This window comes from Rattus rattus, chromosome 2, assembly GCF_011064425.1.
Source record: "Rattus rattus isolate New Zealand chromosome 2, Rrattus_CSIRO_v1, whole genome shotgun sequence".
NCBI classification, from domain to species: Eukaryota; Metazoa; Chordata; class Mammalia; order Rodentia; family Muridae; genus Rattus; species Rattus rattus.
The window spans coordinates 116340102-116358911 of NC_046155.1; the positions used below are offsets into that span (position 1 = coordinate 116340102).

The window sequence follows — 18810 nt, forward strand, 5'->3', positions numbered from 1 at the left end:
ATTAGAAGCATAGGACACTTCTCCCAGACTACAGGAAGCAACCATTGAATACCTGGCACCGTTGGCAGATACTGGAGGCACACGAGTACAAATCTTAGAAAAACTTGGCAGGGTTTAATAAGACCACCATGGATACCATTGCTCATCTTAAAATGTTATTATTACTCATTGAGTTTTATGTTCTTCCACAATGAAGGACCTCATATTGAATTGCATTGTTTACCAGCCCACTGTGGTCAGGAAGCATTCTGTAGCATAGTATGCCTTCACCATGATTTCTTACAAAATCTCCTCAATTCTTGGTTGACAAAGCAAGTGGACAAAGTGTCAGCGTTCAGTGCAATGATTTACGACATTGCCAGAATTCATTCATCTGCTCTTTCTTTCCTTTTCTTTTCTTTTTTTTTTTTTCCTTCGGAGCTGGGGACTGAACCCAGCGCTCTACCACTGAGCTAAATCCCCAACCCCCTGCTCTTTCAATTAATAAACATGAAGTAGGTGTTGACTCTGGGCTAGGAACCACGTTTGAGTTTATGTTTTGGGGTGATTCAGCTTGGGAAGTATTCAGATATTTCCTGGGTGTTTCCTCCCACACCCCAGTTTGCATATAAATCCTTTGGAACGGAGGCCATGCCTCTCTCTGGTGCCCTTTAGTCTGCGTTCTTTGGGAGAGGTAGAAATTGCCTTTGTCGTTCATGCTTTTAAGTAGTCATATCCTGTACTCCCTTATCGTCTGCTTCATAGGCCCTCTGCCGTAGTCAGGGAAATCAGTGTGGTTGCCATGGTGATGTTTCATAGATGGTCCTGGTGATTCTCAGATGATTTACTGATCCATATGTATGAATACCCAGCTTCCACAAAGGAGGGCCCACCACATCCAGTCTTACTGGATAATACTTACAGAAATACTTACAGAATACTTACAGTCTTACAGAAATACTATGTCTTAGCCATGGGTCAGAGCTTTTGGAGTGGTGCTCATGCTCCTGATGGTGGGCAAACCTGTAGTGTGAGGTCCACCATAGCTAAGTTGAGATGCGAAGTTGGCTGCAGAATCATATGCCTAGACAGGGAAAGGTCTATGGGCTTGGCTCGGAAGTGAGACGGTGAGACCTGAAGCATTGTCCACTTACTAGTCCTCCCCAGGAGGCTCTTGGTCTGGAGTACTGGGCACTCCAGGAGGCTACATTTGTTCTTCACACTCTGGTAATCCTTGAGATTGATTCCCACATCCAGGACCAGGTGGAAGACTAGGAATTCATGACGAACCTCTTTGGAGATAAGCCTAGGTGTGGGACTCAGCACCCAGCTCTCAGAGCTGTTGCTTTGAGCACCGGCTTGAGCATTCTTTATCGAGGCAGGGAGCTGCCCAGCTATGCAGGCTGGTGGCAGCTCTTCTCTCCAGCCAGCAGGGGAGTCTGCATCTGCTCCCTGTGCTGTTATCACGTGCAGCTTAGGATCTGAAATGGTGACTCATTGTGGAGTTCTCACTGTAGTGACACTTAAGTCTGAATTCACACCAACAGTGAGACAAACGGAATCTGGGGGAGGATGTGAGGGCTGGGCACCCACACAGAAAACTTGGGCTCAGTGGGAGACTAGGTAGTCTTTATCTGGTGCTGTTGAGTGCAGATAACAGCATGTCTCCCTCTAAGCTCTTCTTTAGATATCTAACCATGGCAGTTATGGCTTCCTTCTTGCATACCTGAAGAATAATAAAATACCCCTCAGAGCTGCTATGCTTGCCATGGTACTAACTGAATTGGTACTGGTCCCATGTTGTTGGTGTGATCCTGTACCAACTTTACCTGTGGAGTATAGTGATTCTAAGTCCCCTGCACTTTGGCACTTGCTTCCACTCCTGATACCTAGACTGGTCTCCCAACTGAACTCTTTCCCTTGTGGGCTCACCTAAGCCTCACCTCTATCTCCCCATCTTCTCTGTGCTACTTGTAAGTCTGATTTACTCTTCCCAGTCTAATTGCCAAGAAAATGAAAATAGCCTCATATCAATTAGCCCCTTCTCCCTGCTTCTTTTTCTGGACCCTCTCTTGCTTTCCACAAGGTGGTTCTCCCAGCTCCTGGGACATAGATGTCCCTTTTTGTATCTTCCAGGGCTTGGATTTGGAGCAGGTCCCAGCACACCTTGTGAAAACCCAGGAGTCTCCCAATCCAACTAAACACTCTGCTTGCAGGCCACACTTGGCCATAGACTGCCTCGGGGGCCATGCAGGGCAGGAAGCACAGCCTGACCTCAGAGCAACAGCAGGTGGCTCCCTACCCTGGGGAGTCCACACAACCCACAAACCCACTTCAGGAGTAACAGCTCAGAACAAAAGGAAGAAGAGCAGCCTAGCCAGGAGGTGGTGGTGAACACCATTAATCCCAGCACTTGGGAGGCAGAAACAAGGGGATCTGTGAGATCAAGGCCAGTCTGGTCTACAGAGTGAGTTCCAAGACAGACAGAGTCACACGGAGAAACCCTGTCTCAAACAAAACAAAACAAACAAACAACTAGCCTGGACAAATGTAAAAACTGCCCCAACTCTGTGGCCTTATACTCCACCAGAGCCAGTATCACTTACAGTGATGCCACTCATGTCATGTGGTAGATGCCTGCAAAGGACATGTCCTGTGATAAGAGTTATTACCCTCAGAGGAGCCACCAGGTAGAAAGCTATTTAGGACAGGCACGGAGGAGGTAAATACAAGACTTGCCTAGGCATACGGTTAGCCTCTGTTGTCTCAAAAATAATACTAATACTAATAAATACTAATATTAATACTGTATAGTGGCTCCCTGTTTACAGGTCGTTAGCAACGGCAGGTCACATGTGTTGTAATCAGTGCTACTTGTTTATCCCATTCATTTCTTACCATCTTTCTCAGGTCTCCAAGGGAACAGCGTTAGAAAAGTAACCCAAAACCATGTATATGGTGAAAGAACTTTAACTCTTCAAACACTGCTTGGAAACCAAGAACTCTGGGTCAATTGTAGTGTCACTTCAAACCCTGCAATGCTTTGAGTGGTCACCAGACCTATCCTTCATGCAAAGGGGGCACTGAATCAGAGGAGGAAGGAGGCTGTCCAGAGTTGGGTGATAAAACCATGAAAGGGGTTTGTTTGGCTATAGCCAGGGTAGCTGCCTCTCAGATCAGAGCATCTCTCTGGTGTCTAAGAACTTGCTTTTAGCCTTGGTAGAGAAGAAATGGGTGTCATGAAGTGAGTTTCCTTCACTCTCCTGTCATTCTGTGCTTGGTGATGTGGTTGATCCGAGTGGTGACATGTCATTATCTTTGGCAGTGGCAACTGAGTGTCCTGACCAGAGTCCTGAGCTGCAGCCTTGGAGCCCTGGCCATGACAGAAACCATCAAGTACACATTGGCCATGGCAGGAAACTGCTGCTCACCTCTTCTGCCACCGTCCACTCCATCACTATCTCAGGGGGAGGTAAGTCTGCCTGTCCCCACCTTGAGTCCTGCAAATGGGTCTACAAAGCCAGGAGCTGAGACAGACAGAACAAATGCTCTATGTTTTGGGTTCATGTCAGAAGACCTGGAGATTTGAGATCTCCATCCACTCAGAGCACTAAGAAAGAGATTGTCAAAGTTCTAATCTTGTGGGGAGGGGAGGAAGAGTGTTTAAAATGGCAGTTTTTATTGGTGCTCCAAAGGGACCTGTTATTCTACATGCTTGGTAATTAAGCTCAGGACATGGGGTAATGGCTATGGACCAGGTGAGCACTGTGTATATCTTGCAAAGCAGATGCTGGAGAAAAGTAATTTCTGCAAGACAATGGGCGTAGAAGTGCTGAGAAGATGCTGTTTGCCTGCCTAAGAGGATGGGGTACAGGGACTCTGCTCTGGGCTCTGCTCTACCGAAGATTCTTGTCTTCTCAGACATCCCCTTTCCTCTCTCTTCAGGAAAGCTCGTCATTAAAGACCACCATGAGCACATCGTACTGCGCACCCGGCACATCCTGATTGATGATGGTGGAGAACTGCATGCTGGGAGTGCCCTCTGTCCTTTTGAGGGCAATTTCAGTATTGTGCTGTATGGAAGGTAGGATGACTTTGCTCAGGGGTCAAGCACTGCTATTGGGTCTGATGGGAAATAGGTTTTTCAAAGAAGAGGGAAACCAGAAGTCTAGACTTCTCTAAAGGACAGGAACCACCACTGTGTCCCATGAATAAGACAGGCATGATAAAGTGCAAAAGCCAGTATCCAAGGGGCTCTTTGTGCTGTACATGGAGTAACTGCATCACAGAAATCCCTGACAGGCTCTCAGTAGTCATTCTGTGATTTGAAGAGACTCTGAAAGAGGTTGATTAGTGCTATAAAGGACAAGTGTGCAATGTTTCACAGGGAGGTGCGAACAAATGTATTTACTCCAGCGAGGGCACCAATAACAGACCTGAGACAATTCTACTCGGGTCTAGCTTGTGGAACCTATACGGTTATTGGGGTTACTTTTAACAACATAGATGATTGAAAGTGGCTGCATCACTTAAAAGCAACCACAGCATGGGTGCTGACTCAGGAAAACTTCATCCTTGGCACTTGTGTCCCAACAGGCAGGCAACTCCACTGGAGAGAGCCTTGTACCTAAGCAACTGTTTAGTGCTTGTACATAACCAATGGAGGGGTCCTTCTGAGACTTCTAACTTCCCTTAGGTTTCTGAGTCTTATGAGCATCTCTCCACACTCCAGGAGAGGATGCTTCCATTTGGAGAAGACAGAAGAACATCAGTAAGACTCAAGAAAGTTCCCTGCGCTTTTCCCTCAGGCCTGTGACCCACCTTGAAGCAATTGAAAGTTATAAGAAGTGATAGCTAAGAATGTTTGACTGTAGGACGGGAACCCAGTGGAAGTACCTGTGATTCCACAGCCAACAGGGCAGAGACAGAAACCAGGGCTGAAGACAGTGGCAGCGAACAGTGTCTGCCAGGCACTTCTGCTGCCCTGTGCACCTGCTGTCACTCTGTATTGGGCTGATGCTTTTCTGAAGACCTAATGTCACCACCCAAAGCACAGCTTGGCAGTCTGAGGCCAGTGGGAATCAGGAACCAGTGATGATCCCCTAGGGGCGCAGCATCTGACTGAGATGTCTTAGCCAACCCTTTGGAACCTTTGTCTTTACAGAGCCGATGAAAGCATCCCGCCGGACCCTTACTATGGCCTGAAGTACATCGGAGTGGGCAAAGGAGGCACTCTTGAGTTGCATGGGCAGAAAAAGCTTTCCTGGACTTTTCTAAACAAGACCCTTCATCCGGGTGGCATGCAGGAGGGAGGATATTTTTTTGAAAGGAGCTGGGGTCACCGTGGAGTCATTGTTCATGTCATTGACGCCAAATTGGGCGCAGTTGTCCATTCTGATCGGTAAGATTGGCTTTCCTCTACACATGTCCTCACTTGTTCAGGATCTCCCCCAGCCCGGTGACTTCCCCAGGGACTGGCAGGCTGTGTGAATGATATGGAAGGAAGTTCTGCTCTAGAGAGGCACCTTCTTTCCCAGGCATTTGCCCAGCAAAACTGACTTTAATGCAAATGTGTGCAAGTACAACACACACACACACACACACACACACACACACACACACACACACGCACACACACACACCTTTCAGGTGGTGATAACTAGTGATAGAAAACTAGTGATAGAAGTAGAATATAGTGGGATAATAGAGAGAGACCTGGCGGGTTCACTTCAGACAGGTGATCAGGAAAGGCCAGTGTGAAGGAGCAGCCTGTGAGCTGAGAACTGTGTCAGGAAAAACCTCAGCACAAGTGCAAAGGGCCAGAGGAGCCCAAAGCACTGCACTCTTAGATGAGGGGGAGGGGCCCAAAGGTGGACATGCGGGACAGGACGGAGGAGGAGCAGAGGTACAGGTGACAGTAAAGAGGTGGCTTCTATTTTCAGTGAACTGTGAAGCCATCTGAGGTCTTGAAGTAAGGCATGGTCTAATTGAAAAAAAAAAACATTCTGGTGACTGGGGAGAAAATGGGAGGTAGCTGGGAGGGGGGAAGTGATGACTGTCAAGTATTGTTGAAATTATTTAATCCCAATCTAGGGTTTCCACCCTGCCTTTGGCCAGGTAGTTCCTGGATAGAAGACATACATGACCTTTATATTCATAATGAGCCTTAATCCGCATGACAGCTGGGCAGATAGCTACTCTCAACACTATTATGTCTATTTCCCAGCTAGTAATCCCATTATATAATTTGCAGTGTTTCATCTAGGCTGATCTTAATTCCAATTAGCCAACCCACATGGCTGTGTTTTCATGACTCACGTAAACCATGGTGGCTTCCTCCTCTCTTACCTTCCTCTCGCCTTGTGGTTCTCCTCCAACCCCAAGCTCCAGAACCCTAAACCCTGCCTATGTCTCTTCTGCCCAGCTTTTGGTTGTCAGCATCTTTATTTACCAATCAGAAATAACTTAGGGGCAGGTGGCCTCTCTTGTCACTGGGGCAACCAGGTCTTGCAGGCGTGCATTTAGCATTACAACACATAGCAACAGATCTCATCAGTCAAGCTGTAGTGGGCCAGGTGAGAGGTGTAGGTGGAGACGAGGCATCTGCAGGAAGTACTGCTGATAGAAGACTCTAGAGCCACTTGGAAGGCAGAGCAACAGGCCTCCTGCTCCTTCGTGCCTCACATTTATTCTGGGGTCTACCTGGGTTCCGCAGAGCTGGACCTGCCCTGTTTCCTCAGGGGTCTTAAGCTCCCCTCTAGAAAAGATCCCTGGAAGGATAAAGCTGGGTGGACCAGTAGAGACAGAACTCTATGGGTACAGCTGCAGAGTCAGGGACCCTCGTAGGGGCAGGTACAGGAATCAGTGTCACATAGACCAGCTGCAGTGTGGAGGCCAGTCAGGAGCTAAAGTGCTGTCAGTACAGGGGACAGCTAGAACGGGTGTTTAACTGAGGATCAGGAGCCCTGCTTGCTTCACCTCCTTGGCTTAAAGATTGTCGGAGACCTCAAGGATCCCATAGTTGAGAATATGGAGAGAGACTAACAAGCACAGACAAATGCAGGCTATGTTCACATGAGAAGTTTATCTGAAGGAGCAAGAATTGGGTTGGCTTTTAAAGGTGGCTTTGATGGGGTTGAAATCAGGGGAGAAGGCAAGGCTCCTGAAGGAGGAGTGGATGTGGTATCATGGGTAAGGGCTGGCTGTGTGGACAGGCTGGGGAGGCCTAGACTTCAGAAGCACACTTGAGCCAGATGGTGTGAATCAGCAGTGGGCGATACCTCTCCAATGACCACACTACACTGTGGTACCTTGTCCTTCTCAAATTTTTCCTAGCCAGTCAGGCTGGCCTATTTTTTTTTCAAGATTCATTTAGAACAATTTGCTTGTTAACTGCCAAGTCAGATCTCTTCCACTATAACTGTACAAAACCTTATATAGCCAGAGCAAGGACCATACCAGTAGACATGGCAACGTGGAAGTGGGAGGTCAGATGGCCTCAGCCCTTCAGAAAGAACTACAGGCAGCTAATGAATGCTGAGAGTGGGAGGAAATAGCTTTTCCTAGAGAAAAAAACACACCAATCGGTTACAAATACCAAGTGGTCAGCCCTGAAAACATACATGTGAGTAACATTATACAGACAAAGCAGGTTGTATTTAGAAATAAATGCACGCACACGCGCACACACACACACACGCGCACACACACACACACACGCACACACATACATGTACATGCACACACTGAACACACTTAACGGAAAAGGTCATAAATTTGAATAAGACCAGGTGGATGACATGGGAGGGGTTGGAGACAGGAGAGGGAAGGGTTGGGGGAAAGTGATATAATTATATTATAATTTCAAAATTAAAACAATTATTAACAAAAAGAAAGTCCCTTCTGTAGAGTTGCCGCCTTAGAATAGTGATGCTGGAGCAATTGTTTTCCTTTATGGTTTCTTTTTTTAAATATTTATTTATTTATTATATATGAGTACACTGTAGCTGTCTTCAGACACACCAGAAGAGGGCAAAAGATCCCATTACAGATGGTTGTGAGCCACCGTGTGGTTGCTGGGATTTGAACTCAGGACCTCTGGAAAAGAAGTCAGTGTCTTCACCACTGAGCCATCTCTCCAGCTCCTCCTTTATGATTTCTTACTGTCAGGGGATAGTTGTTGGTGTTAAACATCTGTATCGTGTGTAAATTTCACTCGTAAGAGTGAATTAGCCAGGCATGGAGGTATGCGGCTGACATTCCAGCTACTTGAGAAGCTGAGAAAGGATTACTTGAATCCAGGAGTTCAAGGCCAGCCTGAGCAACACAGTGGGATACACTGCTCCTTCCCCTTTCCCCAAAAAGTAGGAACCCAGTGAGATGGCACACTCCTGTAATTCCAGCCTTTGGGAGGCTGAGGAAGGCTCTCTTTGAGGTCAAGATCAGGCTCTGCTATATTGTGGGCTGTCTCAATCTGTAGCTCCCCCCTCCCACACACACACAATGTAATAAGGGATGATCATTTCTTACAACATCGTACTTGTAAATGGCCATAATGTGCTGTATACTTAAAACTTGTTTAAGATCAAGTCTTACAACATGGTACTTGTAGTCGACCATAATGCATTATATACTTAAAAACTTGTTTGAAATGGTGAGTTTATTAGAGTTCTTATTATACTAAAGTAGAATGGTTTTTTAAAAGAGAAAGAATGAGGGAAAAGCAGAAATGCAGTAGCATTCACAGAGGTTAAACAGTGTATTGCTACTGCAGTGGGAATCGGACCGACAGTTTGATGACTGAAATTCACTTGAGCTGCTCCAGGGTGGGAGACAGGACATGTGGCCGCCTCGATGTCATCCCAAGGACTTTGGAAGAGTTGCTTTGGTCTGGATCAGAGACAGAAATCCCTGCTGCTCTAGGTGTCTGGACTGTCTCCTAATGCCAATCCCTTCCGAAATGCATGAGCAGCAGCTCGCAGGAAGACAGGGGACATGTAAAGCCTGAACCCCAAGCATGTGACTTATTCTACATCTCAGATCCAAAGCTCTCCACCACTGTAGTTATTTCTGAGGCACTTTCCTCTGTGAATGTTAAGTGTGACCAAATCAAATCCCTCTTCTTGAGCATCTCTGTAGGGCAAGACAAACAGCCAAACTCGCTTGCTCTTACAAGAGGCTTCTCTGTTTATACCCCTCGAGGTCTAGGGACAATATCTTAGCTGCTAAAACAGATGTGCACTTAGGTCTCTGTCTCTTTCAGATCATCCACATCTTCACTCTCTCTTCTCCTTTTAGGTTTGACACTTACAGATCCAAGAAAGAGAGTGAACGTCTGGTCCAGTATTTGAATGCAGTGCCTGATGGCAGGATTCTTTCTGTCGCAGTGAATGACGAAGGTTCTAGAAACCTGGATGACACAGCCCGGAAAGCAATGACCAAACTGGGCAGCAAGCACTTCCTCCACCTTGGATTTAGGTACTGTCCATCACTTCCATCTCCACTGTACTTAGAAGGACAACACAGGGCTCTGCAGGCAAACTGCTCACTCACACTGGACAAATTCAGGCATGATGCTCAAAGGAAGCCTAGGCTTTTGCTTCGTTTTCTTTTTGCTTTGTTTTGTTTTTATAGGAAAGCCCACTACTGCAGTGCACAGGTCTCTGTATGAACTTACTTCCTCAGTCACTGACAAGCACTGAGTGTGCCTAGAATGAGCAAGGGAATAAGAGTCCTGATGGACAGCCAGGGTCTGTTTACCCTTTCAAGGTTCATATTGTGCCTTGGGGATTGGCAGACAGTGTTCTAGGGATTATGCAATTATCTCCACCCAGCTAAGCATCCAAGGAAAGGGAGCCTTTTAACAGGTTCTAGTGTGCAGCCTCTTGCTTTGGATTGTAACATCACGCCTGTTGTTGGCATGTGCACATTGACAACTGCAGGAAGTCGTTTGGCACACTGCAGTCACATCTTTCGATCCTGTGAGCCAGCTCTCATCTTGGGTGAATTTGCTCTGATCTGTTCCCTAGCTGTTTGAGATTATGTTACCAGCTTTTCGGCTCCTCAGATAAGGGCAAGCAAGAGATGCTCAAAGCGTTTTCTAGCCTGCAGAGTAAATTAGCTGGCTGGACAGAGAACCTCTGGGCAAGAAGAGCCACCTCAGGTCCCAGGCCGTATTCTCTGGCTGCTGCTTCTGGAAGGGAAACTGGAGCAGGAAGCTCAAGCGGCCAAATATGACAATAATATCTTGGCATGGCAGGACCTCCTTTGTCAGTGAATGCCAGACACACTTTCATTTCACCACATTATAAACCAAAAGTCAGTTTATTAATTTATGATGAGAGAAGGACTATGAAGAAAAAAGCTACTGAAGGACCTTGGGAGAAGGTTGTGGTGGCCCGGAGCCCAAAGCCTGACTTGTGATGCCTGCCTTTGAGGCTGTGCTGCACTGCCTCTGAGGTGTGACCACAGGCAAGTGATTCATCCTCTTTGCTTAATTCTCGCATCTGTAAAATAGGGTATCTCAGGATCTATCGCAAAAGAGTGCTGGGAGGGGCTCCATGGGATAATATGAGTAACATAGTTGTCACTCTGCCTGGCAGTTAATGACTGTTCTCTCCTTCTAAGAGAGTCATTGGAACAATGGGAACCTCCACATTTCATCCTGGTCACAGCATCAGGAATTACATAATCACTCCTCCTTTATATGTTTGGGTGATGAGAACTGAGCATCTAAAATCAGCAGATGTCCTGGGACTGGGATCCCTCATTTATTTTTTCAGGAAATAGTGAGGAGGTTTTGGTGAGATTTACTTGGCTGGGCCTGCTGAGCTTGCATGAATAGGTGGATATGAATGGGACCCATGAGAGAGAGAGAGAGAGAGAGAGAGAGAGAGAGAGAGAGAGAGAGAGAGAGAGAGAGAGAGAGAGAACTAGACTTTTTAGGAAACATTATTATGTAGCCTGTGGAGTTGGGAAGGACCAAGCTGTGATGTACACAGGAAGGGTGCATGAGAGACAAGGATGCAAGGTTGACATTGGAGGGTCAATGGCTCTGTGCCAATGAACTTCAGTTTTGTTCAAGGGCAATGGGAAGCCATTGAAAGATTTATGTACAAGTGTGACACAGCCGACTCTTAAACCTCAGCTGAACATCGTTCAGCACTGACTTCCTAACACAGGTGGTCCAAGCAAAATGAAAAGTTACTCACATCGTGGTGATCTTTTGCTTAGTTGTAGAAGAGCACTTCCTGCATCCTTGGGGGATGGAAGAGTCTTCAAAAAGGGCCCGGTTCTCATAAGAAAGCTACATAGATTTCACTATGCTAAGTTAAACACCACGGAGAACCTTCCCAAGGAAACAGAAGCCATAAGAACCCAAAGAGTTCAACCTGAGGATTTTTGTGCTAAGTTTGATGAAATGTAGAGAATAATAAGAAAATCTGATAAGTCTTTCTCCAATAAGCCAACTATCATGAACGGACTTGGGGTTCTTCCCAGAATCACTCTTCATTCAGCTCTAGAGAGGATGCCTCTCTTCTGGGGGTGAGGAAGGAAGGATAGAGAGTCATTTCTGCCATTTCTCAGTTCCTTTCAGTATAGAATGCTCAATATGCCAGGGTAGTATATTAGGTGGGGCCCTTACCCCAGTCGTTCATGTAGCATGCTAGGCAAAACAATCACTAAATAAAGCAGTGCACGCTTTCAGACAGAAAGGCTATGAGACCTTTCCAGACCATAAGCCTTTCTTTCCTTCCCTCCCCATCACCGGGCCAACATACTTCATCCCATTCTAAGATCCAAGGCAGATGGCTAAGTGGCCAGTCCTAGTATCCTGTGCCATTTTCCTTGAGTTCATCTCTTTCAGTCAATGGGCATGAATGGAATCACCTCTGTTGGAACCAGTCCGATATTTGCTGCAGGATCTAATTGGGCTTGGCGGGTGGCATGGTTGGTTGAGTTGTTGGCATGTTTGTTTGTGATTCATAGCCATTCTTTGCCAGCATTGAGTAAAACTGTCTCCAGGCAAGAGATGCCCAGGCTAGCTGGCTGCTGAGGAAGCAGGCAGTCTTGTGCTTGCAAAGAGAGGTTCTTGTTTTATGGGGAAGGGATGCCCATGGGTGGATGGTAAATTCCTCCAGTAGTTAGGGAGACTCAGCTATGAGACTGTGTCTTCACTCTGTGAGCCCTACCGAGTGCCGGCTCTGACATGTGAAAAACCTGACCCTCTGTTGTTTTTTTCCAGACACCCTTGGAGCTTCATCACTGTGAAAGGAAATCCCTCCTCTTCAGTTGAAGACCACATTGAATACCATGGTAATGAATGGTTGGTGAAAGTCCCAGTCCCCTCCAGTGTCTCCCTGATGAGAGGCTGTGGGTACTGATGAGTGACTGACCGCTCCCAGAACATACCTGCCCATCTGCAAGGACCCAGTTAAGAATCTGGTCACTTCACAATGAGCCAGCAACACAGGTCCAGGCTAGAGGAAAGTAGATCTCTCCCTAGGATTTTGTATATCCAAAGATGTCTTCACTGACAAAGAAAAGCTAAGAGCTGAAAGGTGGCCTCCAGAAAAACAGTATGGACTAGAGACCATAGAAAGTTTGTTTTTGTTTGTTTGTCTTTTTGTTGTTTTTTAAGGCAAGTAGCCCATATTGGCCTCAACATCAATATATAGCTGAGGATGACCTTGAACTACTGACCCTCCTCCTACTTCTACCTCCTTAGCATTGAGATTACAGGTATATACATACCCCCATTGCATAAACCTATGGTTTATTGCATGCTAGGCAATCACTTTGTCTGAGCTACATCCATGGCCTGTACAGGGTCTTTCTCAGACAGACCAAGTGGTTAGGGTACGTACTGCCAGTTCTAAGCCCAGTGGAGAACTGAGATCATGAGAAATAATAGATTTTCTTAACTTTCCATTTGTCAGAAGGGTATAATTGAACTTTCAAAACTGAAACACAGAAGAAAAAAAATGGATGTAAACCTCTTTCTAAGTGACAAGAATAGTTTGATAATGGGAAAAATATTTTTTAATGAAATGGTTCAAGATCTTTGAGTTTAAAAAAATCCACTGTGAATTGGACTTGATAGTGCACATCTGAAATCCCTATAATTGGGAGGTGGAAGCAAGCAAGGTTATTCTTGGCTTCATAATTCAAAGGCTAGCCGGGGCTACCTGAGATTCAATCTCAAAACAAAACTGAAAATAAAACACTAAAACCAAACCAAATCAAAACAAAGAGATATAGGGGTAGGGCTTTCCTTTCTGTTAAAGTCAACATCATCATGGAGTTGAGGGTCTGTTGACTTGCTCACACATCTGGTCCTTTTGACAGGTCACAAAGGCTCGGCTGCTGCCTGGGTTTTCAAACTGTTCCAGACAGAGCATGGCGAACACTTCAATGTTTCTTCATCCAGCGAATGGGTTCAAGGTGAGGTGTTTCAGACAGACTGCTAAAGCCAAGCATCGATCAGCAGCACAGGTCGAGGACTTCTTATACTAGTAGGGACACTTTACTAGGCATCAACTGAGAAATTGGCAGCTGACGCTGTCTTTCATTAATCAAGCCACCTTGGCAAATTGTTAGCAAGCTCTCACCTGTGGTTAAGATTTGCATTGCACCTCCACAGGGATTTGTGGTGGTTTTTTTGTTGTTGTTTTGTTTTGTTTTAATATGCCAGGTCATGGTATTGGCCAGGAAATGCAGGCAGAGGCTGGAATACCAGCTGGCCTTCAAGCAGCTATCTCAGGCTTGCAAAAAGCAAGCCATGGTAGTGGTGGGCATTGGGGGCAGGCTTACGAATGGGCTTTTATTTCTCTCCATCCTGCTCATTTTTCTTGTAAGAACAAGAAGCCCATATTGCCTTTATAAAAGGAAACAGTCATCAGGAGACAAGTCAAAAGGAAACACGGTCCTGTCTGATCTTGTCTCTGCTTTCTGCCTAGATGTGGAATGGACAGAGTGGTTTAACCATGATAAGGTGCCTCAGAGCAAAGGTGGGGAGAAAATCTCAGATCTGCGAGCAGCTTACCCAGGAAAAATCTGCAATCGACCCATTGATATACAGGTACCAACCTCACAACAGTCAGGGAGTCTGCTGGTTGAACCCAACAGCTGACTGAAACAGATACAGACACACACAGCCTTTGAAGAAGGCTCTAGATCAGAACTTTTCTTTTTTTCTTTTCTTTTTCATGTTTTTCCACTAATTATTTATTCACTTTACATCTTGATATCAGCACCCTCCTTCTTAGTTTCCCCTCACATAGCCCATCCTCCCAAATCCCCTCCCCTTCTTCTCTGATAAAGGGAAGGCCTCACTCTGGCACATTAAGTCACTACAGAACTAAGTGATCCTCTCACTGAGGCCAGACAAGGCAATCCAGTTACAGGAACAGGATCTACAGGCAGGCAACAGAGTTAGGGATAGCCCTGTCTCTAGTTGTTGGCTGACCTACATGAAGATGAAGCCGCACATATGTTACATATTTGTTGGGGAAGCTAGGTTGGGCCCATGTATGCTCTTTGATTGATGGTTCATTCTCTGGGAGACTCCAAGAACCCAATTAGTTGAATCTGTTGGTCTTCATGTGGAGTCCCTATCCCCTCCAGGTCCCTCAACCTTTCTCCCAACTCATCCACAAGAGTCCCCAAGCTCCATCTAATGTTTGACTGTGGGTCTCTGTGTCTGTTTCAGTCAGCTTCTCAAAGGACAGTATGCTAGGGTCCTGTCTGCAAGCATAACAGAATCATTAATAATGTCAGGGATTGGTTCTTGCCTATAGGATGGGTCTCAAGTTGAGCCAGTTATTGCTTGGCCATTCCCTCAGTCTCTGCTCCATCTTTGTCCCTACACTTCTTCTAGGTAGGACAAATTTGTGGAGGGAAAAGGACACCAACTCATCCATAGCTTTTCTTGTCACCTGGGTGGCATTACTCTCTGTCCCCTCCTCTGAAGCAGGTTAGCCAAATTGTACTATTCCCACCTGAGAGACAGAAGTGAAAGTTCCTTATCTGTCTGAAGCCTAGACTCCAGCTCCTGTCTGAGTTCCTTCTCCCTCTTGTCACCCTGCTTTTTCAGCCATGGCTGCAGGATCCTGTTTGGTCCACCAAACTCACTTCTCTGTCGATATCCTGTGGGCCCTTAGGCACATAGTGGGCAGATAGGATTTGAAGTGCAGCCCAATGCCAGCAGTTACATAAAAGTCAGCATTCATGGAGTCTGCAGAGGATCTCCACTCATAGTTTATTTTACTTGGAGATGGAGATGACCTCCCCATTGGGCACACATTGAAGTGAAAGAGACTCATAAACCATCTTTGTCCCCATAGTTGTCAATCTCTTCTCACCTCCTTGGGGGCTCAGGGGACTCACTAAGCCCTCTTTCATGACTGCATCACCCGCACTGCCCAGGACTGCATCTGACACAGGTTCTGGACACCTGTTCCACATGGACAGAGTTAGATCATCTGGGGACAGGGTAGGATGGACATCTGTGACCTCCAGAGGACTGGAGAATGGGAAACAACAGCAGGATTGCCATTGTCACCCCACAGTAGCTGACACAGAGCTGGAAGCCACGGATGTCTGACTAGCTGAGAAGGACCCATTCATTTCACTGACAGCTTTGGGCTGTCTAATATGAATGCTCTGGGTGGCATGCCTCCTTGGGGTGACTCTGTGCTTGCACTGCCCTCGAAGTGAGCATTTTCAAACCCTATGCTCTACTTCTGCATCTACATTCTGGCTGTAGATGTATATCAAATTATTTGACTTTATGGCTCAGTGCAAAAACATGGGTCATAAATGTTCCCTCACAACTTGGTTTTGTGGACTGTACATGTATGGACCTGGATATCTGAATGTCCTCTACAAGTTTTATTCAAAAACCCAAGGAGGGGTTTAAGACAGGGTCTCACAATGCCTGGCTGGCCTGAACTTCACTATATAGACCAGGCTGTCAAAGAGACCCACCTGCCAATTTTTCCTGGGTGCTGGGATTAAAGGCAGGTGCCATTGTACCACCCTGCCCTGCTCAAAGTTAATTAATGTACTGTTAAAACTGAAATATTATAAAGTATTTTATTATCTGCAAGCATGGCTAGTAATAATATTTTTTTAAAGATTCCTGCCATTGAGCAGTGACAGATCTCTTTTTACTCTCCTTGTACAAGGCTGACTGAAGTCATTAAAAGAGAAAGCAGTGTACTTGAGCAGTTCCCTTGAAATCATTGCTGGATTTCTTTTTTGTCCCGTAACAAATATCCAACTCTAACAGGTAGTGAGTAGTGGCCCTGTTGTCAGTGTGACAGGGCTCCCACTGAAGATGAAGCTGACTTTATAGGGCCCTGAGGTCAGAGCTTGACAGCTGATGAACTTGAGTTTGATGATGACTCCTGTGGGGTTTGGTAGATACCAAAGGGATGGGCTTACAACCTGGTCTCAACTGTAACAGAGACCATGGAAATCATGGCTGTGAGAGTGACTTGAAAAGAGCTGGATTTTGATTGATTTTTAGTATGCATTTCCCTTCAGGCCAAAGATGAAGCTGGCTCTGTTAGTCGGTCAGTGAGATTCTAGATAATCTTTCCTAAAAAGTCTAGTGTTCTCTCTCTCTCTCTCTCTCTCTCTCTCTCTCTCTCTCTCTCTCTCTCTCTCTCTCTCTCTCTCTCTCTCATTGGTGATACTTCCCTCCCTTCTCCAAGCCTGTTTCCTTGACACCATGGTTTCTGTGCCAACGATGGTCACAGAGCTTTTCTAAATTGCATGTCTTTGAATGACAGCCACAGTCTGGAGAGGGACACACCCTGGCTTTGGGATGAGCCCCAGTTGGCAAGAGCCACCGTCCTTTGAGCCTGTTCCTAAATTCTATCCTGCCCTTGTGCTTCTTGCCTGGCATCCCTGGTCAGTTACAACCTCACTTTCAAGGATGCATTGGGGGTGGATGGGTAGTGGGGATGGGAAACCGGACATTTGAACCAAGGCCATGAGGCTGAGCCTGCCTGAAAACTAGAATGGGGGCTTTGAAGCTAAATGAACTTGGGCTTCAGTTTTCACTCCAGCACTCACTGGCCTTGTGGTGTTTGGCAAGTTACTCATCCTCTCTGAAGGCCATTTTTCTTATCTCTAGAACCAACTACCACAACATAGTTTCACTATGAGGATGCAATGAATAAACACAAGCATTTAGGTCTTTCACTGAGAGAGTTGATCCCAACTTTCCTACCTGTTAGAATCACCTGGGCAATTTTTAAAGTCCAGATGCCTAGGCCAAAGCCTAAACACACCAGATCTGAGCTACCCTTAGATTTAAGGGTAGTGTTTGGTTGGAACCACTGCCCAAACCTTGCACAAACTGGTAAACCCCATCTGCTCTCCTTTCCTCAACCCCACCCACACAGAGAACTCTGGGCTAACGTGTCATCCATGTTTCTCTACCATCAATCCATGTAAACGCTTCCATGTTTCCAGCAACCTCCCTGAGAGTGCCCATCCAGGGGCTCAGGTTTTGAGCATAATGGGCACAATCTAAGCTCCTATTGGACACATCATCCCTCCTCACCAAGCTCCATGAAACCCTTGCTTTAAAGGGAATGCTCAACTTCACTGACCTGCTCCTTTGAGATCAGTGAACCCACTGGAGAGCTACCTCCCAATAAATCTGCTTTTATATTCTTGTTTGGGCCGAACTGGCTTATTCTGTCAGTAAAGAAACCTTTTAGGTAGAGCCTGGGCACAGAGACTTTTGAGATTCCTGGTGGGGAAAGAAGCCCATTTGGGCACCTGTGGGTTATATAGAGTGAATCCCCGGTAAATAAATGCCAGCTCCTTTCATAGACTGATGGTGGTAAGATGGTCATAAGAAGAGACACGTCAGGGTCCTAAGAGAGCCTGTGTATTGTGGATGCTCTGTAAATATGTACACAATGATGAGCAATAAGGAGGACTCAGGACTTCTGCTAGATCACAAACCTTCTAACTGATCCTTTCCCAGAAATCAGGCCTTACCACCTCCACTCTGAGACTTAACACTGTCTTCCTTATAACAAAACTCACAAAGATAATTGGGATAATAGTCCTGGGCTGTTGTAAAGAGTTTCACAGTGGGGACAATTTTAGGCTTGTAAATATAAGTTGTAGACATTAATCTGCACTCTCCCTCTTCATAAAAAAAAAAAAAATCCTTGCTCTGTAATTTCCATTCCATTCTCAGGCCACAACAATGGATGGAGTTGCCCTCAGCACTGAGGTTGTCTACAAAAATGGCCAAGATTACAGGTTTGCTTGCTACACCCGGGGCAGAGCCTGCCGCAACTATCGAGTGAGATTCTTATGCGGAAAACCTGGTAAGCAAGCAGATCCTGGCACCTTATTGGGTTAGAAATGCAACTGAGCTCTGATCCCTGACCTGGCTTCAATGCAGTGTGAAATGGGATGGCTGGGTCAGCGTGTTGAGTATCAAAGTGTCATAATCACCCCCACTGAGTGCAGAAGCAGCCAGATTAGTCCCAGCCATTGAAGCAGATAGCAAATCTCTGGCCTGTCAGTAAGCCTTTCTAGAAGGGTGGGCATGGTCCAAGAATGCAGTGTGCTGATGGACAGGGCTGACACAGACTCTCTGCTTCTTCTGGTGCTGTTGTTTGAAACCCAGTTCCCCAGGTAATGCTCATTAGAAAGGACTGGAAATGGCTGGTTTGTTCTGGAATCAGCATCTCCAGAAAGCACTCATTAGGGATGGACTTGGTGGGAGGGCTTACGGCTACTGGAAATAACAGTGGAGAGGGACTATATTTGTTTTACATCTTGGGCAAAGAGGGT

The 18810-nt window shown here is 46.2% G+C and overlaps 1 protein-coding gene across 2 annotated transcripts in view; it reads left to right on the top strand.

Annotated features, from left to right (window-relative positions):
• The window catches only part of Cemip (cell migration inducing hyaluronidase 1), a 153763-nt gene that overhangs the window by 84808 nt on the left and 50145 nt on the right, over positions 1-18810 (top strand). For both annotated transcript variants that reach the window (XM_032893289.1, XM_032893290.1), the window contains exons 3-10: positions 3305-3451; positions 3925-4063; positions 5144-5380; positions 9277-9456; positions 12224-12294; positions 13327-13422; positions 13938-14059; positions 18206-18338. In XM_032893289.1, the coding sequence (XP_032749180.1) occupies positions 3305-3451; positions 3925-4063; positions 5144-5380; positions 9277-9456; positions 12224-12294; positions 13327-13422; positions 13938-14059; positions 18206-18338 (1125 nt within the window). The remainder of the gene's footprint in view (positions 1-3304; positions 3452-3924; positions 4064-5143; positions 5381-9276; positions 9457-12223; positions 12295-13326; positions 13423-13937; positions 14060-18205; positions 18339-18810) is intronic.